At 46.0% G+C, this 22189-nt stretch overlaps 1 protein-coding gene across 1 annotated transcript; it reads right to left on the bottom strand.

The window, feature by feature from the left end:
* Nucleotides 1–238: 238 nt before the first annotated feature.
* Nucleotides 239–21088, bottom strand: LOC8030866 (three-prime repair exonuclease 1). Its single transcript, XM_029967135.4, has 4 exons — nucleotides 20957–21088; nucleotides 12377–12631; nucleotides 8347–8486; nucleotides 239–2637 (listed from the first exon to the last, which is right to left on the bottom strand). The coding sequence occupies exons 1-4, from the start codon at nucleotides 20970–20972 to the stop codon at nucleotides 2332–2334; spliced, it is 717 nt and encodes a 238-aa protein (XP_029822995.3). The 5' UTR covers nucleotides 20973–21088; the 3' UTR covers nucleotides 239–2331.
* Between the last annotated feature and the right edge of the window lie 1101 nt (nucleotides 21089–22189).

Genomic DNA, 22189 nt, shown 5'->3' with positions numbered 1-22189 from the left:
AGTCGCTAGACCATTAACTTTCACAAATCTCGTTCCTGAACAAATAGTGTTGGGCCCAGTGCTCTCTGCTTTAAAAATACGAAAAAAAAAAAAAAAAAAATTTGCGCTATGAGTACAGCAAATCTATGCTTAATGTTGAATGACCTCGACTTTATTGCAACATGCACACCACGTGGCAGACAAACTTTCAGTTGTGCTAGGTGGTGAACGCAGTCATACAGCCACATGGAAACAGAACCAGACTTTGATGAGGGCATTTAATTCATCTCAGAAATGAAAGTCAATACAAAAATGTACTTGTACAAAAGAAAAGCAGTGGCACAATAGATGACTAACAAGAAAGTGTGGAATGCTTATGCTGCCATTACTACTGATAGAAGAACTTCTAAAATAAAAAGGATAGTGAAAAAAAACGAAGCAATGGATTTTTGCTGCGCAGCGATGCTTTTTCATTGCAAGCTGAGATGAGTACAAAAGTAGACTTACAATCTGCTGCAGTCTAGTCATAAGCGACTAATAGTGCACTGGCGATACAAGGCGAGGAGCTCAGGACAGCACTCTATAATCTTCATTGATAGTCCCCACGGTTTAAACAGCGGGGCACCGACTTCGATAGTTGATCCCCGATAGAAAGACAGCTTTATTTGTTGTTGGCACTATACTGAAAGAAATAATGCATCCAATAGTTTTTTTTGGGAAACACTAACATTCTGTGGAAGGAAAGTTACCAGTTTGGCAATACTACGCACCCAGAACCAGCGAACGATCAGTAAAATTTTCGTAACCACATCAACACAAAAACACTCCCTCGAGTTGAAGTGAGTCATTCTCAATGTCAGATTGATTGGCAGTTCACAAAAAGCCGAGGAATCTTCAGCCACCGAGTCAGACAAGAGTCTTCTTTTTAAGCTACATCTCTCTCTACCGCCTCGGCCCCGAGCAACATAGACGCACGCACAGCCAAAGCACCATCAAAGACCCTGCTCGTGCTCAGAGCACAGAACCAAGAGGGACATCCTTCCGTGATTGTTTTACTCACGACCACACGCGCACCAATCAATTCTCGTCATCGCAACGATTAAAGGGCAACTCCGCTTAATTTCTGTTTTTGAAGAAACAATGCAGTCCTCTTCAGTACCACCTAGGAAGACCATACGTCAAATATTACGACATAGTTCTGTCTAAATGTTTCTTAAATGGTCTGGCAAACTTTGCAACTTGCTAAGTTGCCGAAATCAGACATGAGGTGCAACCAACAGCGCAGTCAAAGCTACGGTGCGGCGAAGCCAACATTGCACTAAACGTCATCACCATTGCCCCCTTTTGCTTGTTCTTACTTCTCCGCGCAAGCGTAACGGGTGACGTCAGCATTGTTTCCTCTCTGTGCCAAACGGTGTCCACGTGACTGGCGTAACGCGCCTGCGCTTCTTGGGAGACCCCGCAGTGGTACCGCCGTTTCCCGCGTCACAACTACCGTTGTCATCTCGCCGTTCGCAATTATTGTTGCTCAAAGTTTCGTCCACACTATGGACACTATGTGCGTGGACTTTCGCCGCAGTTGTGCAGACATCGTAGACACCAAAACGTGGTGAGGAGTGCGGTGCAGAAAACACCTGCGCCTGGCAACATGCCTGCCCCAATCCTGCCCGTCGTTGCATAGAGGATCACGCGACATCTCGTCCCATGTCATAGCCATGTTCTTGGCGGCCCAAGGCCAATGTTGAAAAGACGGAGCTGAAGTTTCGGTTTTAAATTCTGCTGGCATTTTAAATTAGATTTAAATAAATATATCCCATTTTTCGCGAAGCAAACAATGTAGTGTCTTTTATTGGGGCTTTTTAATGCGAAATCGCTCATTATCCCAAAATCTTCAGAATTGAGCGGAGTTACCTTTTACATCAACCGTTCCATTCCCGCCAAACACGACCCGAAATGACTTTACGCAACGTGTCATCACAAATCGATCATTGGCCCAACGCGAACCCACACCACAAAAACGGGTCTCGGGCGTCTTCCGACGTCGCATCAACGTCACCCTGCCAGGCGAGCACGGCACGAGTCTTTCTTCCACGCGGCGTGCACCGGGCAGAAATTTGCAAACGTACAAAAACGTGAATGCTGCACGGCAAAGCCGGCACGGACGAGCCCCACTTGGAAGCTCGCAAGAGGAGGCACGCCATTCACAAATTAACCGATACCTCTCACCGAAACCATACGGTGTCTGGAATGCGTTGCTGACCAGCGCTTTTACCTCCCTATACCCTAATTTGTTGAAAGTCGTCTCCAAGACACCAAAAGCACCGGTCCGAGGCTCGTTGAGGCAGGGCAGCCTCAGCGCCGCACGGGCTCTGCCGCGAGGAAGGGCACCCGGTTGGCCTCCAGGTACGCCAGGAAGGGAAGGCGGTGGTGGTGGCACACCTTGAGCAGGTCCACGCAGTCCTGCTCCGCCTGGTGGGCGTTGGAGCGGCGGCCGCAGAAGCGCTTGTACAGCATGTCCAGAGAGTAGGGGCCCGCCCCCTTGACCTTCTTCTTGGGTGGGGGCGCGGCCTGCACGATCTGCCGCAGGGCCTTGATGGTGTCGCAGCACAGGAGGCCTGGCAGGCCCAGGTCCCCCTCTCCCGCGTGACGCAGCTCGTCCTGCGGAAGGAGGGGAAGCGGGCTCGCGGTCGGGTCGGGGGGCGACCAAGCGAGACTTCGAGACTCGGCTCGAGCGACTGCTCCATGGGGGCGCCAGTCAGTGTTGCTAAAGAAGCTATGCCCAGAGCACAGACACTTCGTTCCTCGATCGTCTTATCAGCACCGCCATTCTGCTTAAGAGCGGGTGTAATTGGTGATGGGAGCCGCGTGCATGCAGTCTGCAACGCACGCAGCTGGCACACGGATGAAAACCTTTCCTCTTTCTTTTTAATTCTGCATTTTTTTTAGAAAGTTCTAGCTCATTCAACGGTAATGGGCTGCTTTGGGACAGTCGCCGTTTCTTCACGGACGCAGGATGTGTGATACCTTTCACTTAAAGTTTGTCTCATTAAACGTTTATTTTCAGTTCTACATTTGTCAACAGTTTTCATTTGAGTCAATAGTTACGTCAGAAAATGCAACTTCCTGGGCATCCGATATAACATGAAGAAGCTCGGGCAATGTCGCTTTGCTCCATCACAGACGGCTTTAACACTCCGAAGGGATGGAAAAGCATATCTCGGTCGAGGCTTCTTCACCCCTGCAGCACCAAATCAATGCAGCAATTGGTGCAGATTTTGGCGCCGTTTAGCGGCATATCCGCTAACACGTCTACCAACAGAAGTGCACCCTGTAAATTTAATGAGCCCACCAAACTCTATACTCTAATATTATAAGCTGCAAAAAAATACCACCCGAAATTAGTATGAAAGGCTGCACTCGTGCTTTAAATGTGACAGTGCTCTTTAGCGGTGTAGGAACCAGAGTTACGTTAAAGTTTGCTGCTCTCTCGATAGACAGCTGCTCGGAAATTACCGTGACTAGCGTATTTATTCAAATATATATAGACTCGTGGTCCCTTCTCTCTTTATCTGTTTTCTTTTTTTAAATTAGAGATTATAATTTACAATTAGGACAAAGAAGGTCGTCCCGTAATAATCTTGAGCATAATTTGTGTGCCTATCACGCTAAGCCAGGCGCTCTCCCGGGTCAGCCGCTGCTCCTAGCACCTTGGTGCAAAGCGGGGAAGCTCGACGTGCGCACGCTGGTAAGAGGCGCTGAGGGTTGACGCAAGCTGTGCAAGTGCCACGGTACTCTGTAGCCACGGCATGGGGGCATGTGGCAGACATGAGGATCAAATGATCTTATCAGGACTACAAGACCCTGGTTCTTTTTTGCAAGAGTAGCCGGAATCAGCCATCCTACGATTTTGCAAAAGTTTTATCGGGAACTCTTAGTTCCTGGCATCGACGATATCGTCTGGAAATTTAGTCGATGTCGGCGATCGACCTGCCAGCGCATCAAAGCACGACATCGTGGCATTCGTCACTTCCGTGTTCGTGTACGTGTTCTTTCATCGGCTATACCAATCAAGAGCAGCGAATGTCCCGTGACTTGCACTTTTAGCGTGCGTTTGTGGTTGTCTGATGTGTTCGAGCCTTCGGCTGTACTCTGACCTAAAACGGAACAAACTATGCGGTGAGTAGAGACGCTTTGAAATTCATGTTTGTACAATGTTTTTTTCCCTTTTACTTCTCTGAATGATAGGGTCCACCAATAACGAAATATATATATTTCTTGCTGTAAGCCTATCTCGGCGCAGCTGCGGCGCAATTCTCAGAAAATGGCATTTTGGCGCAAGATGTAGCAGACTTCCCTTCATGGCGCGCGCAAATGGCACAGCACTTCCATCACTGCTTATTACAACTCACAATACCGCAAGGACAATTTCATGAGATCTCGCAAGGCGATTGAGGTACCGGGTGATTGCGAGATAAAAGAACCTCGTTTCTTGGCACATAAATGAACTATGCGCCGCAGGAAGCTGAAACTGTAAACAAAAATGCACCGCCAGCAGTCGTAATTGAATGCAAAAGTTCGACAAGATGACATGTGAGCCCCATACCGTCGAAGCGATAGATGACGTAGTGGGTGCCTCTCCTAGAGCACAGCACGGGCCCACCTGAAATTGGGCCTTCATGTGCGGGCCTGCACCTTTGCAAGTCTGAATCGGACTGGGGGGTGCGGCCCGAGCCCAATCCAGGTCCGCCAATGAGTGAAAGTAACACGTGTGCTTCAATAATGCTATTCAACTAGTCAGACAAAGAAAACAAGAGCGTAGCTTTACTACATCTTTACACGATTATTTACGCAGTCATAATTTATTTTGGCACACTGTATCACGTGTGCCAAAATAAATTGGCACACGTGATCAATGCACACTGTAGATCGATGGATCAACACTTGGCAAGCATAGGACGACAACGTAAGTATTATATTTCTCGGCTGCATCGCCGGTCGACACACATAGTTCTCGCCTTGCACCCTAATGCGGCATGCTGCGCTCTAGGATATTTTGCGTCGTGCTTCTTGGGTATCCCAACACTCAACGCAATGCTGTGACAAGCTGTCGCAAAACGGCGTGTCAATGTGGCGAGCGAAGTCGCGCAAGCGTCGTCCTGCAGAGGGGAAGACAGTCTGCATTGTGGGAAGTTATTGTTTTTTTTTTTCAAACTCTCGGATTCAGTCTTAGTAGACCCACTGCAGCCTTAGCCTCAGTGACCCAGAAAGCCAAGACAAACGCTACTGCATGTCATGCTCTGGACAGCAGGTCAGTACGGCGTCTGTCTGCACCTTTCGCTGCACTAAGACTCACTCGAGAAGGCAGAAGGAAAGAACGAACGAAAAAAACCTTCTGCAGTGCAGACAAATCGTCCTCTCCCCTGGGCCGGTGGCTGCACGTGCGAAGCAAAGCCCACGGTGCCATGGCATAGCATAGCTACCGGAGCCGGAGCTCTCATTATTTCTATACCCGTTTTCACCTCAAAAACCGTAGTAAAAAAAAGTCCGGCTCCTCGCAGAGAATTGCTAATTTCACCCTTTATGTAGATAATTAAGATATATGGAAATGCATTTTAGATTAGATATATGCTACCTTATCAAGATGTACACGCTTCAAACGCTAAAAGCATCTCTTCTTCCTCCGACAACTAAATTCTGTAAGAACTACTTCGCGCAGCGTACGAACAATGCACAGAACTTCCTTTTTCTTGAGGAGAAAACGTGTATAGGTAGGTATATTTCTAGATCTAGATTCCACACGTTGTTCGGACAAACAAAGCGTCGTTCGGACGAACGACGCTCTGTCCGTCATTCGTCCGAAGAAATCAACGACTGCCGTCCGAGTTTCGAGGGCAAGCCTCAGCTGACATCGCTTTGAAAACTGGGACGACTGCTCCTCCGGAATACCTTATCCTGGAGGGTTGCCGCAACTTCATCTCCCGGTCAACGGTCCGTCACAGAGCCCCGGTTGTATGACATTGTTTTGCTCCTGGGTAACTAGTTGATTGTCTTTGTAAAATTGTTCTCTCTTGCTCGTGACCCTTGTTACATTGCCAGCTGTGTGCATTCGAGTTTTGTTACAATATTTTCATTTCTGCAAATAGAACATTGATGTTACGTTTAGTCGAGACTACTGTAAAACCCTTTATTTTCGCGGCCCCTATTCTTCGCGAATCGGTCACAGATGACATAATTGCGACCACTAAATTTCGCAAATTCCAGACGCCTGTGTTGAAAACCTTAAGGACCGAAATTTTCGCGCGCCCTTATATTTTGCGAATTCTTTAATTCGTGAAATTCGCGAAAATTGAGGGCTCGCTAACATTGAGGGTTTTACAGTATCTCATTCTTGGCAGGCTACAACCGAGGTTGGGCATCAAACAGTCACCCCACTTAGTCACCGCACTGTTTGGTTTGGTGGAGTGACATGCCACATTCCTTGGAACAAACAGGCAGCGAGTAACACAGGTATTGACTTTGCTCACGAACCTTCCGGTCGTGGGGCTGCTATCCCGCATCCGACCTACCGTAAAATACCGCAGAAGCACCCACCAATTAACATTTCGCAAACTTGGGGATTCTGCAAATTACACGGTAAAGCTGACATACACTTTGCGTTTTTCACTTTTGCCCGCCTCCTCATTTCCTATACCCTCTCCACATTTTACCTTGCTCCAACTAGGAGAGGCCCAGGAGAGGGGAGCGCTAAGACGATTACCTTCCCTGCAGAAATCCCTGGCTGAAATAAGCTCTTCAGGGCAGAAGAGCTTATTGTATAAGCATTCTGCTTCCGGAAAACCCGAGCTTATCTCGAAGAAGGCCTGGAAAAGTGATGTCTGCGAAAAGGCTTCAACTGCGGTAATCCCTCATTATAACAAAGTCAACGGGAAGGCCAAAAAATTCTATATAAGCGGTAATTCGATAAAAGCGATAGAGCCATAAAAACAGTAACAGCAGCCTTAAAGGTGGACTGGAACACTACGGTGCACTCTGAACGCATATTTAATTAAAGAAACCTTGGTTGCGAACATCTCGCGGCAAATTTCCCCGAGTAAAAACCGTGTAAGCGGGAGGTTTTAGAAAGGCACGCTCAGGAAGCGACGCCAACATGCGACAACGAACTTGGCACTTTCTTTACGCTTTTGGCGACCGTGTAATTGAAGAGTTTGATTCCCGATGCCGCAGTGGTCCAACGTTCATACACCCGAGTTCAGTCTGGTCGCATGCTCTTCAACCTTAAACCGAGTCGGGTGCTGTGCCAGCGCCCTTGTGTACAGTGTTCTCTCCATCCAATGGTACATCCTCCGGAAATAAACGCCCGCAGCAAATGAAGTACTCGGGAAGCCTGGGGGCCTTATATTTTGTTGTTTCATGCCAGCATCGCATCTACCGTAAATTTTTAAGTGTCCGCTCGTTGCATACTAAGCACCCACATCAAAATTTTGCAACATCTGAATAAATATGCACAGTACATATACAGGTAAAATTAATGACCTAACAAGCGCCCATTCCCCGATTTTTACGATTTTCTTCTTATTTTGAGTGGGCGCTTGCTCGGTATTTTACGATAGGTGGCTTTTGATCAGAATGCTGCCAGTTTACAGAGGTGGGAAGGGTGTTCAGCGGACTGCCGCAAAGCTTTTTGCCGAAGTGTTCACCCAGTTCAACGCTCGCTCAATGAGTTCCGACAAATAATGGGTAGCACTGGTAGTACAGTAAGTATGTCTGGCACGGTATTGAAAAGACGGAGTCATTACGAAATAAAAAAAATGTGCAACGTTTTTAGTGAACTTTGTTGCACAGTGGGGCATAGTTTCTCTGGTGAATCTGCAAAAGCTGTATTGGAAACAGCGCAATTCAATTATCGTGCGTAAGATCCAAAGACCTCGAATTTAAATGTTAAATCTTCAAAGTTTTCTAACTTGTGGTGTTAAAGGAAAATAACATAGAGGACAAAAACCGTCCTCTATGTTATTCCTCTCTAACATTGTAACTTAACCAGCATGCTCCATTTCCACAGGTTTCTAACTTGATTTGTAAATAAATTCCAAATTTTCGAACCTGAAGTTTCAAGCACCTCAACATCTAAGTTTTTTTAATTGGAATCCCAGCGTATTCCGAAGTAGCAAACTCTTCAAATTCAAATCATAACGAGGTTAGAAATTTTCTAAACCTCTCAAACTTGAACGTCGGCAGTTTCGCAAAATCCCTAATAAGAACTTATTTTAAGCATCATCGGATCTGCAAGAGTGACAGCAATTTTGGCCTATCCAGGAGGGACCATTGCAGTCCTGGGTGGATGGGGTGACGGACCCTGCGTGAGCTCACCCTAAGGATGGGGAAGTCGAAGTAGTCCCCGTTGTGGGCCAGGAGGCAGACCGGGGCCGGGAGGGAGGCCAGGAAGGCACGCAGGGAGGGCACGGCCTCCCGGAACAGCCGCTGGTTTCCCAGCAGGGCCTCGCTCATGCCTGGGAGCGGGGGAAGGCACCCATAGAGTTAACATAATAGTCGAGAGGGAAAGGTACCACGCGTCGTGGCCACTATGGAACGGCGGGCCATGGACAGGGACGTCCGTGGTCCAGTCAATGGTTTCGACAAGCCCGGATGACTGGCGACGCTTTAATACAGTGCAATCTACTCATAACAATAATGAGAAAACCCAAAAATTCAATCGTTATAAAGGATTATCGTTGTATCTGGATTAGAAACTGAGCATTTCTAGTCTAGAAATTCTAGAAACTGATCGTTATAAGCAGTACATCGTTATATATGGTATCATTATAAATGGATTGCACTGTATATGCAAAGAAGCAGGAAAACATCACTTGTAAGGTCTGTGCTTACTGTTTTTTAGCTTCATTTTGCACTTCATAAAAAGCGCCGCGTCGAGCATCGTATAAGAAAAAAGAAGTCGACGAGCACTCTAAAAACTTGGAGTCGTGGCAAAACGAAAACGCCCGGCCTGTCGCCCGCTTTCTTTTTGGCCTCTGGCGTCCCCCTCTTTCTCGTTCTTTCCCTCGGGACCGCCAGCGTCGGCGCTTACGATTGGCCACATTCCGTTTTTACCCCCCGGGGGCAGGCGACCGTGGGAGGGGAGTTTATCCAGGATTGCCGACCTGGAGCTGCGTAACGAATTCCCTGGAGTAGCGAGCCTCTGCCTTAGCAGGCGCAGTCGGGCGGGGACGATTCGATCCGTTCGAGTAACTCTTTGTTCCAAGGGACTTGCAGCCGTCCCTCGCTCGCCGTTTGTTTCGGTAACTCTCGAGTCGAAAATCGGGTTTGCTCTTGGCCTCGGGCTCTGGCTGACGGCTCTCTGACACCTCCTGGATGACGGGGCCGCAGTGCCGGAGTTTCCACGGCGCCTGTTGGAAGCCAGTGTGCCCGGCTTCCAATAGGAGTCCGTGTGTTTGGTCGGTAGAACACCAGCCCCAACTTCGCAGTACATTTTCTGATTTCGGGGTAAAGGTCCTTTACGGGGGCTCCACTCGCTCAAAGATGCCTCCTTTCGTGTCCGAGCGCTTTTGAAACAAACCTGCGGTATAAACATAACTTCGGATCCTGCATTGCAGCGGGTAATCTCTTCCCGCATTTATCTCCAACAAGATGTCGTTTTCACGCACTTCCACGGTCCAATGGAAGGAGAAGGCTTGCACTCTGGCGAAAGCCTAATGATGACCCTCCTGAAGAGATTTTACGATCTACCCAAAAACAAACTTGTTGTGCTTGACAAAACGAAGGCAAAAAGCCTCACCCTCGAAAAGGAATGCTTGCAAGCACCGATTGAGTCTATCATGAACATCCTTTGAACCACTTTTATTTGTGCAATGCACAATTTTCAGAAAATTAAAAAAAAAAAAAGATATGCCAGGCAAGCAATTTGTAAAGTAATAAATTAGTATGTTACAAAAATAAGTGAAAAAGTAACAATTAATTACAGCTTGAGCAACTAATTACCTAGAAAGTTACAATGAAATTTCCGAAACTAAGGCCTTACTGCATTTTTTTTAGTAAGTTGCAACTTAGCTCCATTTCAGTTATTGCTCAAAATCACGTTAGCAAAAATAAATTCAGTGATTCAGCGTCAAGATTAACGCCACACGCTGTCATTGCCTTAAGCCCTGCCTCGATCGCCACAGGCCAGCAAATCACAGCACACCCTCAAGCAGTTGTGTATTTGACAAGTAATCAGGATCTTGCTTAGTTGTTGCAAGTACCTAGATGCATCCAACTACAGAGTGTTTCCGACCACCATTCGAGCAAAAAGAGAATCATAAATAAACCAATGAACCGAGTGCAATGACACTTTTCAGTGTCTTTAGGTCGTGCATTTATCGTATCTACTCAAATTTCAGAAGTGTTTTAATAAAGAAAAAAACAAAAAAACAAGTAGTTGTGAAAGTTTCATTTGTTGCTATGCACAGGGAAGAAAGTGGCAAGAAACATGTCATTGACAGCGCTATACTACTACTACTAATAATAATATTTATTCCGGCTCGAGGCAGTCGCAACGCCGCAGAAAGGCCAATGGCCCATACCATAGAGGTCTGCGACAGTGCAACATTAAACCAAAGAGCCTCTTTAAGATAAACACCCGAAAGCAGACCCAGCATGCTTGGGAGAAGAGCGTGTTGGTTTAAGTCGTGGATGAAGAAAGAATAAAACAATTAAAACAGGGACAACACAACCACATCTTTTTTGAAAGATGTGGTTGTGTTGTCCCCGTTTTAATTGTTTTATTCTTTTTTCATCCATGACAGACCCAGCAGATCCCGTGAGACAATAAACCAAGTAGCGTCTTTGAAATGAACAGCCGAAAGCAGATCCGGCAGATCCGAGCGTGTGGTACCACCTGCAAGTAGTGGCGTTAACAAGACAATATTTACAGTTCTCCTCCCTGTGCACGTGAAGAAAAAAAGTACTTTTAGGTTTCCGTGTCTCACCAGAACCCACACTCATGTCATTTGAGTATGACACCACCTAAAACACCTTTATAAACAGCTTTGACGCCTTCGTCGGTTTATTTATACAAATCTTTCTAAGCCCAAATAGCACTCAAACACAGCCTCCAGGTTATGTTTTTAAAAGACATAATGGGCATGCTTCTAACTGAAACTAAAGCAGTGTCTCACGCTGCTTTTCTACGGTTCATAGATGTCCCCAACCTACTTTACAAAGTCTATATACCGTCAAAACTCGATCTAGCAAAGTCAAGGGGAGCTGCGAATTACTTTGTTAAATCGGGAACTTTGTAAAATCAAGAAAGTCATTTTTCTGACATTTCATTCGGTAAATACAGTCTTAACACAGCAGCATCGTGAGAACTACCACGGTATCGATTTTACGTGTCCACGCACTGAAATTTTTAACAATTCATGGAAAAGTCCGCGAAGGGGTCACACTGGCGTCCTTTGATTTCAAGATTGTTGGAAGCTTGCTGGCTGGGATGCCATGCTCTGCGGCAACTTCACATTTCTTCCGTCTGATATCGTGCAAAAAATTCACAAATTTCGCTGCTTTAACATTGTGACTCCTCATCTCGTTATGTGTTGATGATATTTGAAACTTTTTCGTATGGCCTTCATACAAGTGTCTCTTATCGAAAAATAAATTGCTGCTCTAGTTTATATTTCAAATTATTTACAGCGCTTCAAACATATCCGAAATTGAAAAGTTTCGCAACTTCAATGTGCAATTAAAAAAAAAAAACATTTTTTCTTTTTAAAATTTGTAGGATTCACCCTCCTTTGCATACTCGTAATATTCCATTAAAAAAATATTGCATCGTTTTATCTTCGTCAAAAGTAGAGCCTCTGATTGCCAATTTTCACATAAGCGAAACCCTTGCACAGGGAAGTTGAGGATATTTAGACTTTGCAAGAGTGGGCAGTCAGCCCACAGTCATAAAAAGCATCTGCGATTCCGTTTTACTTTAAAGGGACACTGGACACTCCTAAAATAATTTTTAAGAAAGACGAAGAAAATAGACTGTGCTATGGACATTTTGATTTTTTTTAAGGATATGGCAAAAAATATACTTCAGCCCGGGAAAAGATTTTTAGCCCAATAATTTTGTCGCGAGATACGTTTTGAGTTGGGAACGATTCTGAAACACGTTTCCATTTTGGACGTCGACCCCGAAAACCAAGCGAGCTTCAGAATCGCTCAAATGAGTCTCCCAGGGTGAATACTAAGCTAAAATGTTTTTTTCTTTTTTTGGAGAAGTTTGTCTCGCAACCAGGTACTTAAAAAGAAAGGGGAAATTAGTACCAGTTTAAACGCGAGCATAGCGCAAGCTAAAAGAGTGAGCTCCGGGCTATCTATTCCCCCCTTTTGCGGCTGGGGGGCAGCGAGGAGAGACCTGATTTCTGGGCGGCCATCGGCTCGAGGTAGACCTCCGGGCGGATGCAGAGGGTGAGCTTGTTGAGCACCCTGAAGGTGGGCTTCACTTGCTTCTCGAAGTGGGCCCGGTCCACGGCCACCAGGGCCAGCTCCGTGATGCCCACCCGCTGGCCGGCCCTCGGCAGGCTCGTTGTCTCCAGGTCGAAGAACACCAGCGTCTGTACCGGCGTCGGCGGAGACGCCGCGGTTGTGATCGTCGTTTCCACTACAGAATCTGAAAACGAGATTTATTGTTTCGATTACGCGACGTGCCTCTGCATCGTGGGCACTCCATTCTTCCTAAAGCCACGGAAGGCTCCAGGGTCGCCCGACTCCACGACACTCGCTTGAACTGCTGAATGGAGCCTTTTCAAAAGCCAGCTTACCCACCCTGTGCAGAACGATAGCCTTAAGTCACCGGATCCTGAGAAAGTAGCGCCAAGTTCCCCGTGAGGTCGCCATTTCGGTCCACGGAATTAGCACTTTGTGCTTGACCTTTCTATTCTTGCTGAGCCGAATTTGCGGCGACAGGTCGCTTTATAAAAACAATGCCAGGATTTTGTTATCCACACACCGGCGAACCAAGTGCAAATCCGCGTACCGCCCCAACATGTGGCGCCGGTGCTTGGCGGCATTGAAAACTATATCCTTTTCTCGAAAAAGCGAGAAAAAATGATTAAAGAAAGATCCATCGGTGGATACTTAGAGAATGCGTTTGCACAACCTCTGGGAAACATCACATACGTCCCCCTTCGCGCTGATTTTTTCACTTTTCTGTTTTGGCTTTCTCTTTTGCACCCTCTATTTGGCTTTGTTACGTGGTCACTATTAGCGTTTCCTAAAGAGGGACGCGTGTAGCATTTCCAAACGGTCATGCTCATGCATTCTCTAAAGATCCACCAATGGATCTTCCTTTAATTTTTGTTAAAACAAACTGATCTTGTTCTTCTATTGCCACTGTTAGTGCAGAAATATTGCAACTTTTGAGACTGCTGCTAAATGGCTCTTAGTTCTGAAAAAGGTCTAGGAGTCAGCTGAACCTCATAATTGGGTATCCTGACGTAAAAAGTAAAAAGAAGTAGCAGCTACTTTTTCATTTATTGCCATATTTAAAGAGCTATAGTGTAAACCTGTTTGGAAGATACTAACAGTGGCTTTGGGGAATGAAAAAAAACATATTGCTATTAAAAGGAAGTTGAAGAGCTATTAGAAAAAAATGAGTTAATGGTTGATTTTGACGTGTTTGTGCCTGCTGAGTCTAAGTATCACAACCATTTGACACAAAATAATCACCAAATCCCAAAAAGATTGAAAAAAAACGGAACCGATCGCTGCAGCAGCACGCCATTGGCTGGTCGCGCATGATGCACCACTACGTTACGAAAGGACAATCTTGATTCTCGGTTGTACCGTCGCTCGTGAAAGTAGCCGGTACTTCTAGCTCTTGTAAATCGGGCTCGGCTTCCGATTTTTTTAGATCTTTCGGCGGATCCCGAAGGTGTCCAGAGTACCCTTTGCACGACGAAGTACCGGTTCCAGCTGTAGACAGAGCAGAAAAATGGCCCCCTCAGTGGTGCGAAGAGTCGTGAGGAGCCGCCTGTGCCAAAGCATAGCAACGCAGCATAGCCGCAACATAGCCTGCATTTTTCACTGACGGTATAGCAAAAGAGCCCTTCCTCGGGCAACAGGAGAGCTTCCCCCGAGACGAGGCCGTGTCGCCGTCTTGCCAGCATGATGTCCTTGTGTGTGTAAAGTTGGCCTCCCCCAGCAAACGGCTCATATGTAATGTCATTTGAAAACCCCAAAGGCCTTTAGCAAAGATGTCATTTCGGGTGCATGTCTGATTGCAGTATTAGACTACACGAGTAATTGCGACATAAAGGTAATGGATGAATAGCCAACTTGCCCAAGCCTCGATCTTAAAGAGCTGCTGACACCCCAAGGGTTGTATTTTTTTTATTGTCTAAAACGATGCAAGTTGTAGTCACAGACACGCAAAAAAAACGCATCGCAAAAGAACAAATTTCCCATGCATGCGCGCACACCTTTTTATTTTTGTTGCTTTCCTCTCCCGCTCTTCGCCTCCTCGCTGCTTTCGATTCGTGACGTCAAAAATCATAAAATTTAGAAGCTTTGTAGGCGACATTTCTATAACATTTAATAACGGCAATCGCAAAACATATTTCTAATTGCAATTGCGAACGCACTACGGCCCTTCTTTTTGAAATACCAAAAATCGAAGTCCGGTGTGATGTCGCCTTCTAGAATTGTATCCTCCCTCGGAAAACATGCTGCCTGGGCAGGAGGCACCGCCCCCTGCACAGAATAAAACCGGTTTTTCTCGGCCCACCGGCGCGCTCATCTCTTGCTCCTTTCCTCCTCGCATCAGGTCGCGATGGCAACAGCACGGAGTCGTGAAAGAAAGTCGACTCTCAGGACTCCGCAATATTTTATGTCAACGCACCAGTGCGGATCGCGCAAGAACTTCGAATTCGGCATTTGGAAATTGTTTTTTTTACTTCACAAATACTGAATTCCCAAGTTTTGAATATTGAGTGCAATGTCCCGGCATCATTTTCAAACGTTTCAAATAATAATAAAAAAAAAAAAAAAAAAAGATTTTTATGTGTTCTTTTAAGTAATAGCACCAAACGGCCATCTATGTTTGGTACCGACAATAAAGAAGTACACGTGAAATCCTTGTGACAGTGGCGAAAGCTTTCCGAGCCTGTATATTCAGATAGCTGTCTCAAGATTTGTTGGCTAAATTAGACCACCACCGTGCATTATCGTCTGTCCAATCACATTTTTACGGCAAAAAGAACCATTCCACGAAACACTAGATTATCCCAAACCAAGTATCTTCGCAGAGAATTACAGGAACTGGGCAACCTTCAAGTACTCGAATGAACCTTGTACGACTGTTGAATCATGAAAGTTACATTATGAATTGTACGCCCAGTTATTGCAACGAATGCCCTCCTCTTCAAAGTAACTAAATAGCAGAGTTGTTCAAAACAAACAAAAAAACAACTTGGGTAGCCAAAGTGGTCTGGGAAGTATGGTCACTTCAGCGAAACAGAAATAAACCAAAAGAAAAACAATAATATCAGACGGTTAGCAAAAAGCAGCCAGCATGTATCCCTTTGGCTACATGCTGGCAGTTTTTTTTCTTGTTTTTTCAGCACACGGCTTACAACTAATAGCTTAAGAGCTAAACTTTCTCTAGAACAGCCTACTGCTAATTCCTCCCTAGTTTCATCTCCTCTTTGCATGTGCCTTTGGATATGCTAAGGTGCCTCCTTACGTCCAAAGATGGTCGGGAGAACGTCGGGTTTAGACGAGCCTTCTTCACTGAAACCCATGCATTGGTTTCGTAATCGCCGTTTGAAACACGTTCAAACAGTACAGAGTGTGCTTGTTAGGTTCAAACTGCTCTGTTTGCATAGCGGGAACCCACAGCTCTGACATGTCGGTATCAGCGTGGAAGGGGTAGCAAGCGGAAGGAGCAACGGCGCCAAACTTGGCTTGTGAAACCGACGGCTATGCAGGAGTACAAGTAAGCCGCTTCAGTGCCACGAAAAATCCGCAAACCCGCGAACAAACAAGAAAACAATAAATAAGTCGGGCAATTGAATGAATAGCACGAGTGGTCAACGGATAAAAGCCAGCGCTATGTAACCGCAGAACGGCGACGGATGTGAACATGGGCATGAGCAGCCTACAAAAGAAGCGCGGACGGTTTTGGAAGGTCTGCAGGTCCCCCAACAGTCCTTTCGTGACATCGACCAACGGGCTCTCTCCCCTTTCTCACTACCTCGGAGGGGCGTGGTTTTAGCACTACTTTGAAGGCGATTTTCTCGCTAATCCACGCATAAGATGATCGAACAAATATGATATTCGTAATGGCTGGGGGCTAACTAACAAAGTGAAAGTGTTTTTTTTTTTTCCTCATATTTAAAACCGCTTCAGCTTTCCTTTCATTTCCCTGCTAACTTTAGTGGTGGCAGTGGCATCACGCGAGTGTCGGGTGATGCAACATCAATTTTCCCGTTAAATTCAGCACTTAAATTGATGCACCCCATGTCACACGACATTAAGCGACACAATGTCAACTTGCAAGCACCATCGTGACCCTATCCGACGTCCATCTCCGTTCAATTTAGCGGCAAAATGCACCAACAGATGGACGGGTGCAAGCATTTCTGTGAAGGTGGTTTCGTTAAAAAGCAACCCCACTTTCGAATGTGTCCAGTGGTGTGCTTCGTATGCTGTAAAGCCAGACAACTTGGCACCGACACATAGAAGTAAGCTCAAATTTTGACCGAACATGCCTTGAGGTGGTGGGTTTCACCCGTAAAATTTCGAGGCATAGTTTTCTCCTTGTAAAATATGAGACCAACAAAGTCGCCAAAGGTAAAGGTGGACGTATTCACAGACGACCAAGTTAGCAATGACCGTACCCCGTAGTGCCACCTTCACGATAGGTGCCGCGAGAGGACAACAAAGCGCATCGTCTGCTCACTATGCCCTTAGGGAAATGGCACAAGTTAGATTTATTGACAAGCATTGAGACCAGAAGGCTAGTGGGACGATGACACCGGGCAGGAACCTCGACCAACTTGGGAGACGTGTCAACTGTGCCCAAAAGGGAGGAAAGACGGGGGGACTGTCTGGGAAGGGGCGGCGTGCGTTCACCCGTCTCCATTGGCATAGCAGCAAGTGCCCAAGGTTGCACTTCTAGCAATGTACATGCCAAGGAGACAAAAGAGAATTGAGCCCCCACAAGTTCTAACAAGGTACACTGCGTGTGGGGAGGAAAGCGGAAAACTTTCAAACACAAAAGGACCTTTCTTGATTGCTCTCGTCCCCAGCATGTGGTTCCAATGTATGGGTGGCGAAAAAAGAATGAAACACTTCAACCCGGAGAAAGGTAAAGTGCTTTGATCACGTCGATGGTGCTTGAAGGGAGATGCAAACAGTTGACACTGTAAGCATGGGCATCTCTAACCCCGTGTGCAGATGTGCCGTCTATATCGGTAGGAGACCCACTCGGACCGTACGACTGATGCTGCAGCTGTGTTTGAGGGAGGGAATCTGAAGGAAGGCGTTTTATCAGTGTGCGCCGATTCATTCGGCTGCATTACCTACTTTCAGTCCCCCCTCCAGCCACCGTCTTGGCCATGCAATTCGCGTGAAATCACTCTTATATATATGAGTAATGGCATACGCATGATGTTGTGCACCGCGACCGGAAATGACTACCAGGGTGTCTAGCAAATTACTGTTTTGAAATTCCCTGACTTTTCCAGGTTTTCTTTGACAATTTCAGGTTAAAATCCCTGACCACTCTAGAGGCGGTTAAATATATAAGACGATTACAACACAAGGTATTGAGCATTGAGCACAGTGAGAATCATTTTGCACGGGCTTAATCCAACTTGCCTATTCCGAAATATTCGGGTTCGTCCAGTCCGGATTAAACGAGCGCTTTCATGTCGCCGACATCGTCAGTGAAGAGGCCACTTCCGGAAACACGATGAAAACACGACGCTCAACCACACACGTCAATAACCGAATGACAACATGGCCGCAAGATGCACTTTCGGATACTTTCGGCTTGGATTGGATTGGGGTCTACGGCTTTTCCATTTGTTACTAAACCTAGTAGCTCTAACTGGATTTAGCCTAGCGTAGCGCCCTCAATCCAACCCAGTCCAATCCAATGCATAGCTTGGACTGGATTTGTCGACTGTTCTCTTTGCATCGGGTAGCACAACCTACATCGGGTGAGCAAAGCCCGCGCTCCGCTCTAAGCAGCCCCAAATCCACAAGTCCTCGCTCAGGGCACTTGATGGCGTTTCCAACTCATTTTCCCTGACTGGGTTCGCTTTTTGGCGATTTCCCTGACAATTCCCCGATTTTTCAAGGTAATGAAAATTTCCCTGCAAATTCCCGGTTTTCTCAGTTACTAGACACCCTGGACTACACGCATGGCGCAAAACTTTTTTGTCTGGCCTAGCTTATGACAGGGTAGGATTTTACGTCTCGCCTGGTTTACAGCATGTTTACCCAAGCTTTGGGCTCGGGTAAACACGCATCAGTGAATAGCGCACCAGCTTTCAGCGACTTCCAGATTTGATTACGCGCTTAGTAAAAAATACCGTATGTAAAACGGACTGTGAAAGCCATAATTTAGTTCTGTGGCAACGTGCCCACTTCACAAGCAGGGGACCCAGAAGCGGATACTACGGGTGGCGAAATTCTTTTTCAAACATTTGGCGATATTGACGACAGACACCCTACTGCGGACAACATATTTCTTTTATAGGTATTACTGCAAAAAGATTTCCTATCATCGCAGGATGACAGGAACTCAAAATCCACCACTAGATGAACTAAATGGAGCAAGCTCTCTGAGTCGTGCGTATAGGCATTTCCGGTCAAGGTGCACAACATTGTGTGTATACCATAGAATACTGCGCATCTGTCCGTTAAGCGCCCATTCCCAAATTCGTAAAATTGATGACCGGACAAGCGCCCATCCCCCATTTCCTCGCGGTTATTTTTAAATTTTGAGTGGGCGCTTGCCCGGTATTTTACGGTAGACCCTTTTACAGTTCACAAACATGAACCGCCACTTGCGTCCCAAGCAGTTCCAGTTGCACTGTTTTTGCAGGCCTGTTGAGCTTGCTTATGTCATCAGTGCTAGAAAGCATAAATGCTAAACGAACAATAAAGTTGGAGATTAAGCGAGGGCCTTTGGATGTATGATCTAATGTCTTGGAGGAGACAAGTTTGTTTTTGAGAATATTGGAAAACTTTTAACAGATATTGTGCTTCTTGGTTTTTTTTTGTTTTTTTTTTGCATTTGCCTGGAGATTTGGTGGTTAAATGTTCCATAGACGTTTCGATCAGCCATGTTAAGGTGGGCTTTGTCCATTATTTTTATCAACTGGAAGTTTGCTAGGATGTGAAAGACTGAAGCACAGGCTGATGGAGCTTGCCTAACAATAGACTTGTCGGCTCAGTGGTGACTTTTACACATGCTGGAGTACAGTGTTTTCAAAACTACCAGAAGAAAGTTTGAAAGAGGTTTATAGGCTAGTCTGTCTTGATGCAGCCCGAAGCATTTATTGCTAGATAAATTCGTAAATGCACGAGAGGTTCTGCATTATTGATCGGTGCTTTACACAATTCAGCCTACCAGTGCAACTTGTACGGGTTCATCTCGAAGAGTGGGTGAGCTCTTGTGTGGATGCCATTCGGAGCTGTTGCCAGTTTTCCCTTGTCTCTTTCAACATTAGCAATATGTGCCTCCGCTGCTGATCGGAAGCTGGCCCCGTAGTATAAGCTACCACGTCGCAATATTGGTTCACACTGTCCAATTTACTCTACAGAAACTTCCCGAGCAAAAAGAACCATGTTTTTCAGCCCGGATAAACTATCGTAATAAAATATTCATAGGTTTACTTTCTATCATTGATGGTGAGGGCCGACGGAAGAAGCTGCTAAGTGGCAGCTTGACAAGCCCTCGGCCCCCGTACATTGGCAGACAGTGGAGGCAAAACTCATGAGATAAAGGTTGCTGAAATCAGCTTGTCATAAATACACATGAGGGGGACGCACGGGCCCATAACCCACAAGTACGCTTTGAGGCACGGAAAGATGCGAGAACACATTCGAAAAAAATATGCGCGAATTACACGAATGCGAAAAAACATAAAAAGGGTTTCTACAGTCACAACCAGAAAACAAGCGAACATAAGCACAAAGAATTTACGAAGGTGAGGGCCAGGTCACTCGCCATGTACAATAAAATTCACAAGTGAAGCTTACACATAACAATAAATCAGATATAATTACTAACGCATATATTGATATCATTTGCAAGTCAGGTGGGAAAAAAACCCTAAATAGAAAACAAAGGACATCAAAAATGAAAAATAAAAAAAATAAAGCGCGCCAATAATGAGCCTTATTTTTTGAGCATTCTGCTCGAACTCCGGGAGAATGTGAAGCTAGCGGTTGGAATAGAACGCGAAAGCAGCGACAGTTTGACAGTGGTTCGTGCGAGCGCGAGCACTTCTTTCGAAATTGCTTTGCTCCGATCGAACGAGCGCTCGCGCCTTGGAAGCATATCGGAATATAATAGTTAAAAAGGGTATTACAAAAACCAACTGTGGTTAAAAGTGTTCATTCGGGACACCGATTATCGCAAGCGGTAAGATTTATTGCTCGTCGATACTGTGTTTACGTAAATATGAAAAATAAAGCGCCGATGGCTCCGATTGTCAGAATTCGCCTAGCATTCGTCAAAAGCATCAGCTATGGTGCTTCAATACGCAGAATACGACCACGCATCAAAGCGATAGAATTTAAAATGTGTCAATTTGGACGCTCAATACGGAAACATTGGCCGACGACATCAGAACCGGCCGCCCTGTAGAGAAAGCAACGGTATCTGCATCCGACTTCGCGAAAGCGTGCCAGTGCTGTATTCAGTGGACCGAATACTTGGTACGAAATGTCCCAATAAAGAAAATAAAGGTACACGTACCAATCAGGAAATCCATTTCCCCTTTTGGTTCACTTCAGACGGAGTGTTCTCTGGAGCTCTCGCGTGATCTGGATATTTTGGCGCCAACAGCCAACAACTCGAGTTTGCGCGGGAATCATTGTAGGGAGACTCGTTCATGCTTCCGCTGTTTCGGTGAACGCGTGACTTTACTTTTTATAACAAGAAACGTTTAGTTATATGATACAAAAAAAAGCTATTTAAATTACGTATTACAAAATAGGCAGTCATAAAGCGTAGGAAACATGAGCGTACACTCCGCTCATGTTTTGTGGCATTTTGTGATGACGAAAACGAAATCGAAACGTGAACGCAGTCGCGGGGTGCCACTGGGTGCAACGTTGTTTCTGCTAGCCCGATTATTACATTATTGAGCTTTTATATTTTAATTTCATGCATATCACATTTTAACGGCAGTAACGTTGTGTGTACTGCTGTAGTGTGCCGCAAAGGACCGCTTGCCCTAATTTCATGATTGGAAAGTTATACTGTCGGGCTGTTAGGAAGAATATTCGGGGACAAACTGCGGGAGTTCTACATATAAATCCCCTCCCCCCCACTTCGTTCCCAAGCCCCCACTCGTTCCCGAACCCCCACTCGTCCCCAAAAGTAAAGCTCCTAAAAAACTCATAAACATCGAAAGTTGCAGACAGATTACTTATAGTTCTTAGAAAACGGCCTTCAGTGCGTTTACGTCCAAACTTGTAGGTGACCAGCCCTGCGGAATTAAGGGACGACTCATAGAAACCAATATACACGTAGCACGTACGGTGATAGAAACGTGTAGTCTTCACGCTGATCAAGTTGCAATGGCGCAAGTAGACTTTGCGAAAGCATTCGATCGTGTGACCCAAGCTCGCCAAGGTTTTATTTGCACATGACATATTTAGGGTGACCACCCGTCCCGCGACTTGCGGGACTGTCCCGCATCGAGGGCTCGTGTCCCGCGTCCCGCGAGAAATTCACAAATCTTCAAAATGTCTCGCATTTCAGTCGTAAAATTCACTCCGCAACTCGTAATAATGCGTGTATATTTATTTTACCTTGTTTGTGCAATTATTGTATTAAACTTAACCATGCAGCCCCCCCCCCCCCCCCCCCCCCCCCTTTATGTAATTCTCTCACGAGGACCTTTAAGGGTATATGAATAAAGGGTGCTGCCGAGCAATGGGGCACGGGGATCGCGGAGGTCGCTGGTAATCGTATGAACCGCGA

The sequence above is a fragment of the Ixodes scapularis genome, unplaced genomic scaffold (genome assembly GCF_016920785.2).
Source record: "Ixodes scapularis isolate PalLabHiFi unplaced genomic scaffold, ASM1692078v2 PGA_scaffold3__209_contigs__length_174095766, whole genome shotgun sequence".
Lineage (NCBI taxonomy): Eukaryota > Metazoa > Arthropoda > Arachnida > Ixodida > Ixodidae > Ixodes > Ixodes scapularis.
This window is presented reverse-complemented; position numbering and strand designations above follow the sequence as displayed.

Coding starts and splice junctions, on each gene's coding strand:
- LOC8030866 (XM_029967135.4), bottom strand. Junction 8,487..12,376: donor GATGGCCGCCCAGAAATCAG/GTCTCTCCTCGC, acceptor CCCCGCTCCCAG/GCATGAGCGAGGCCCTGCTG. Junction 2,638..8,346: donor TCGACTTCCCCATCCTTAGG/GTGAGCTCACGC, acceptor CTCCTTCCGCAG/GACGAGCTGCGTCACGCGGG.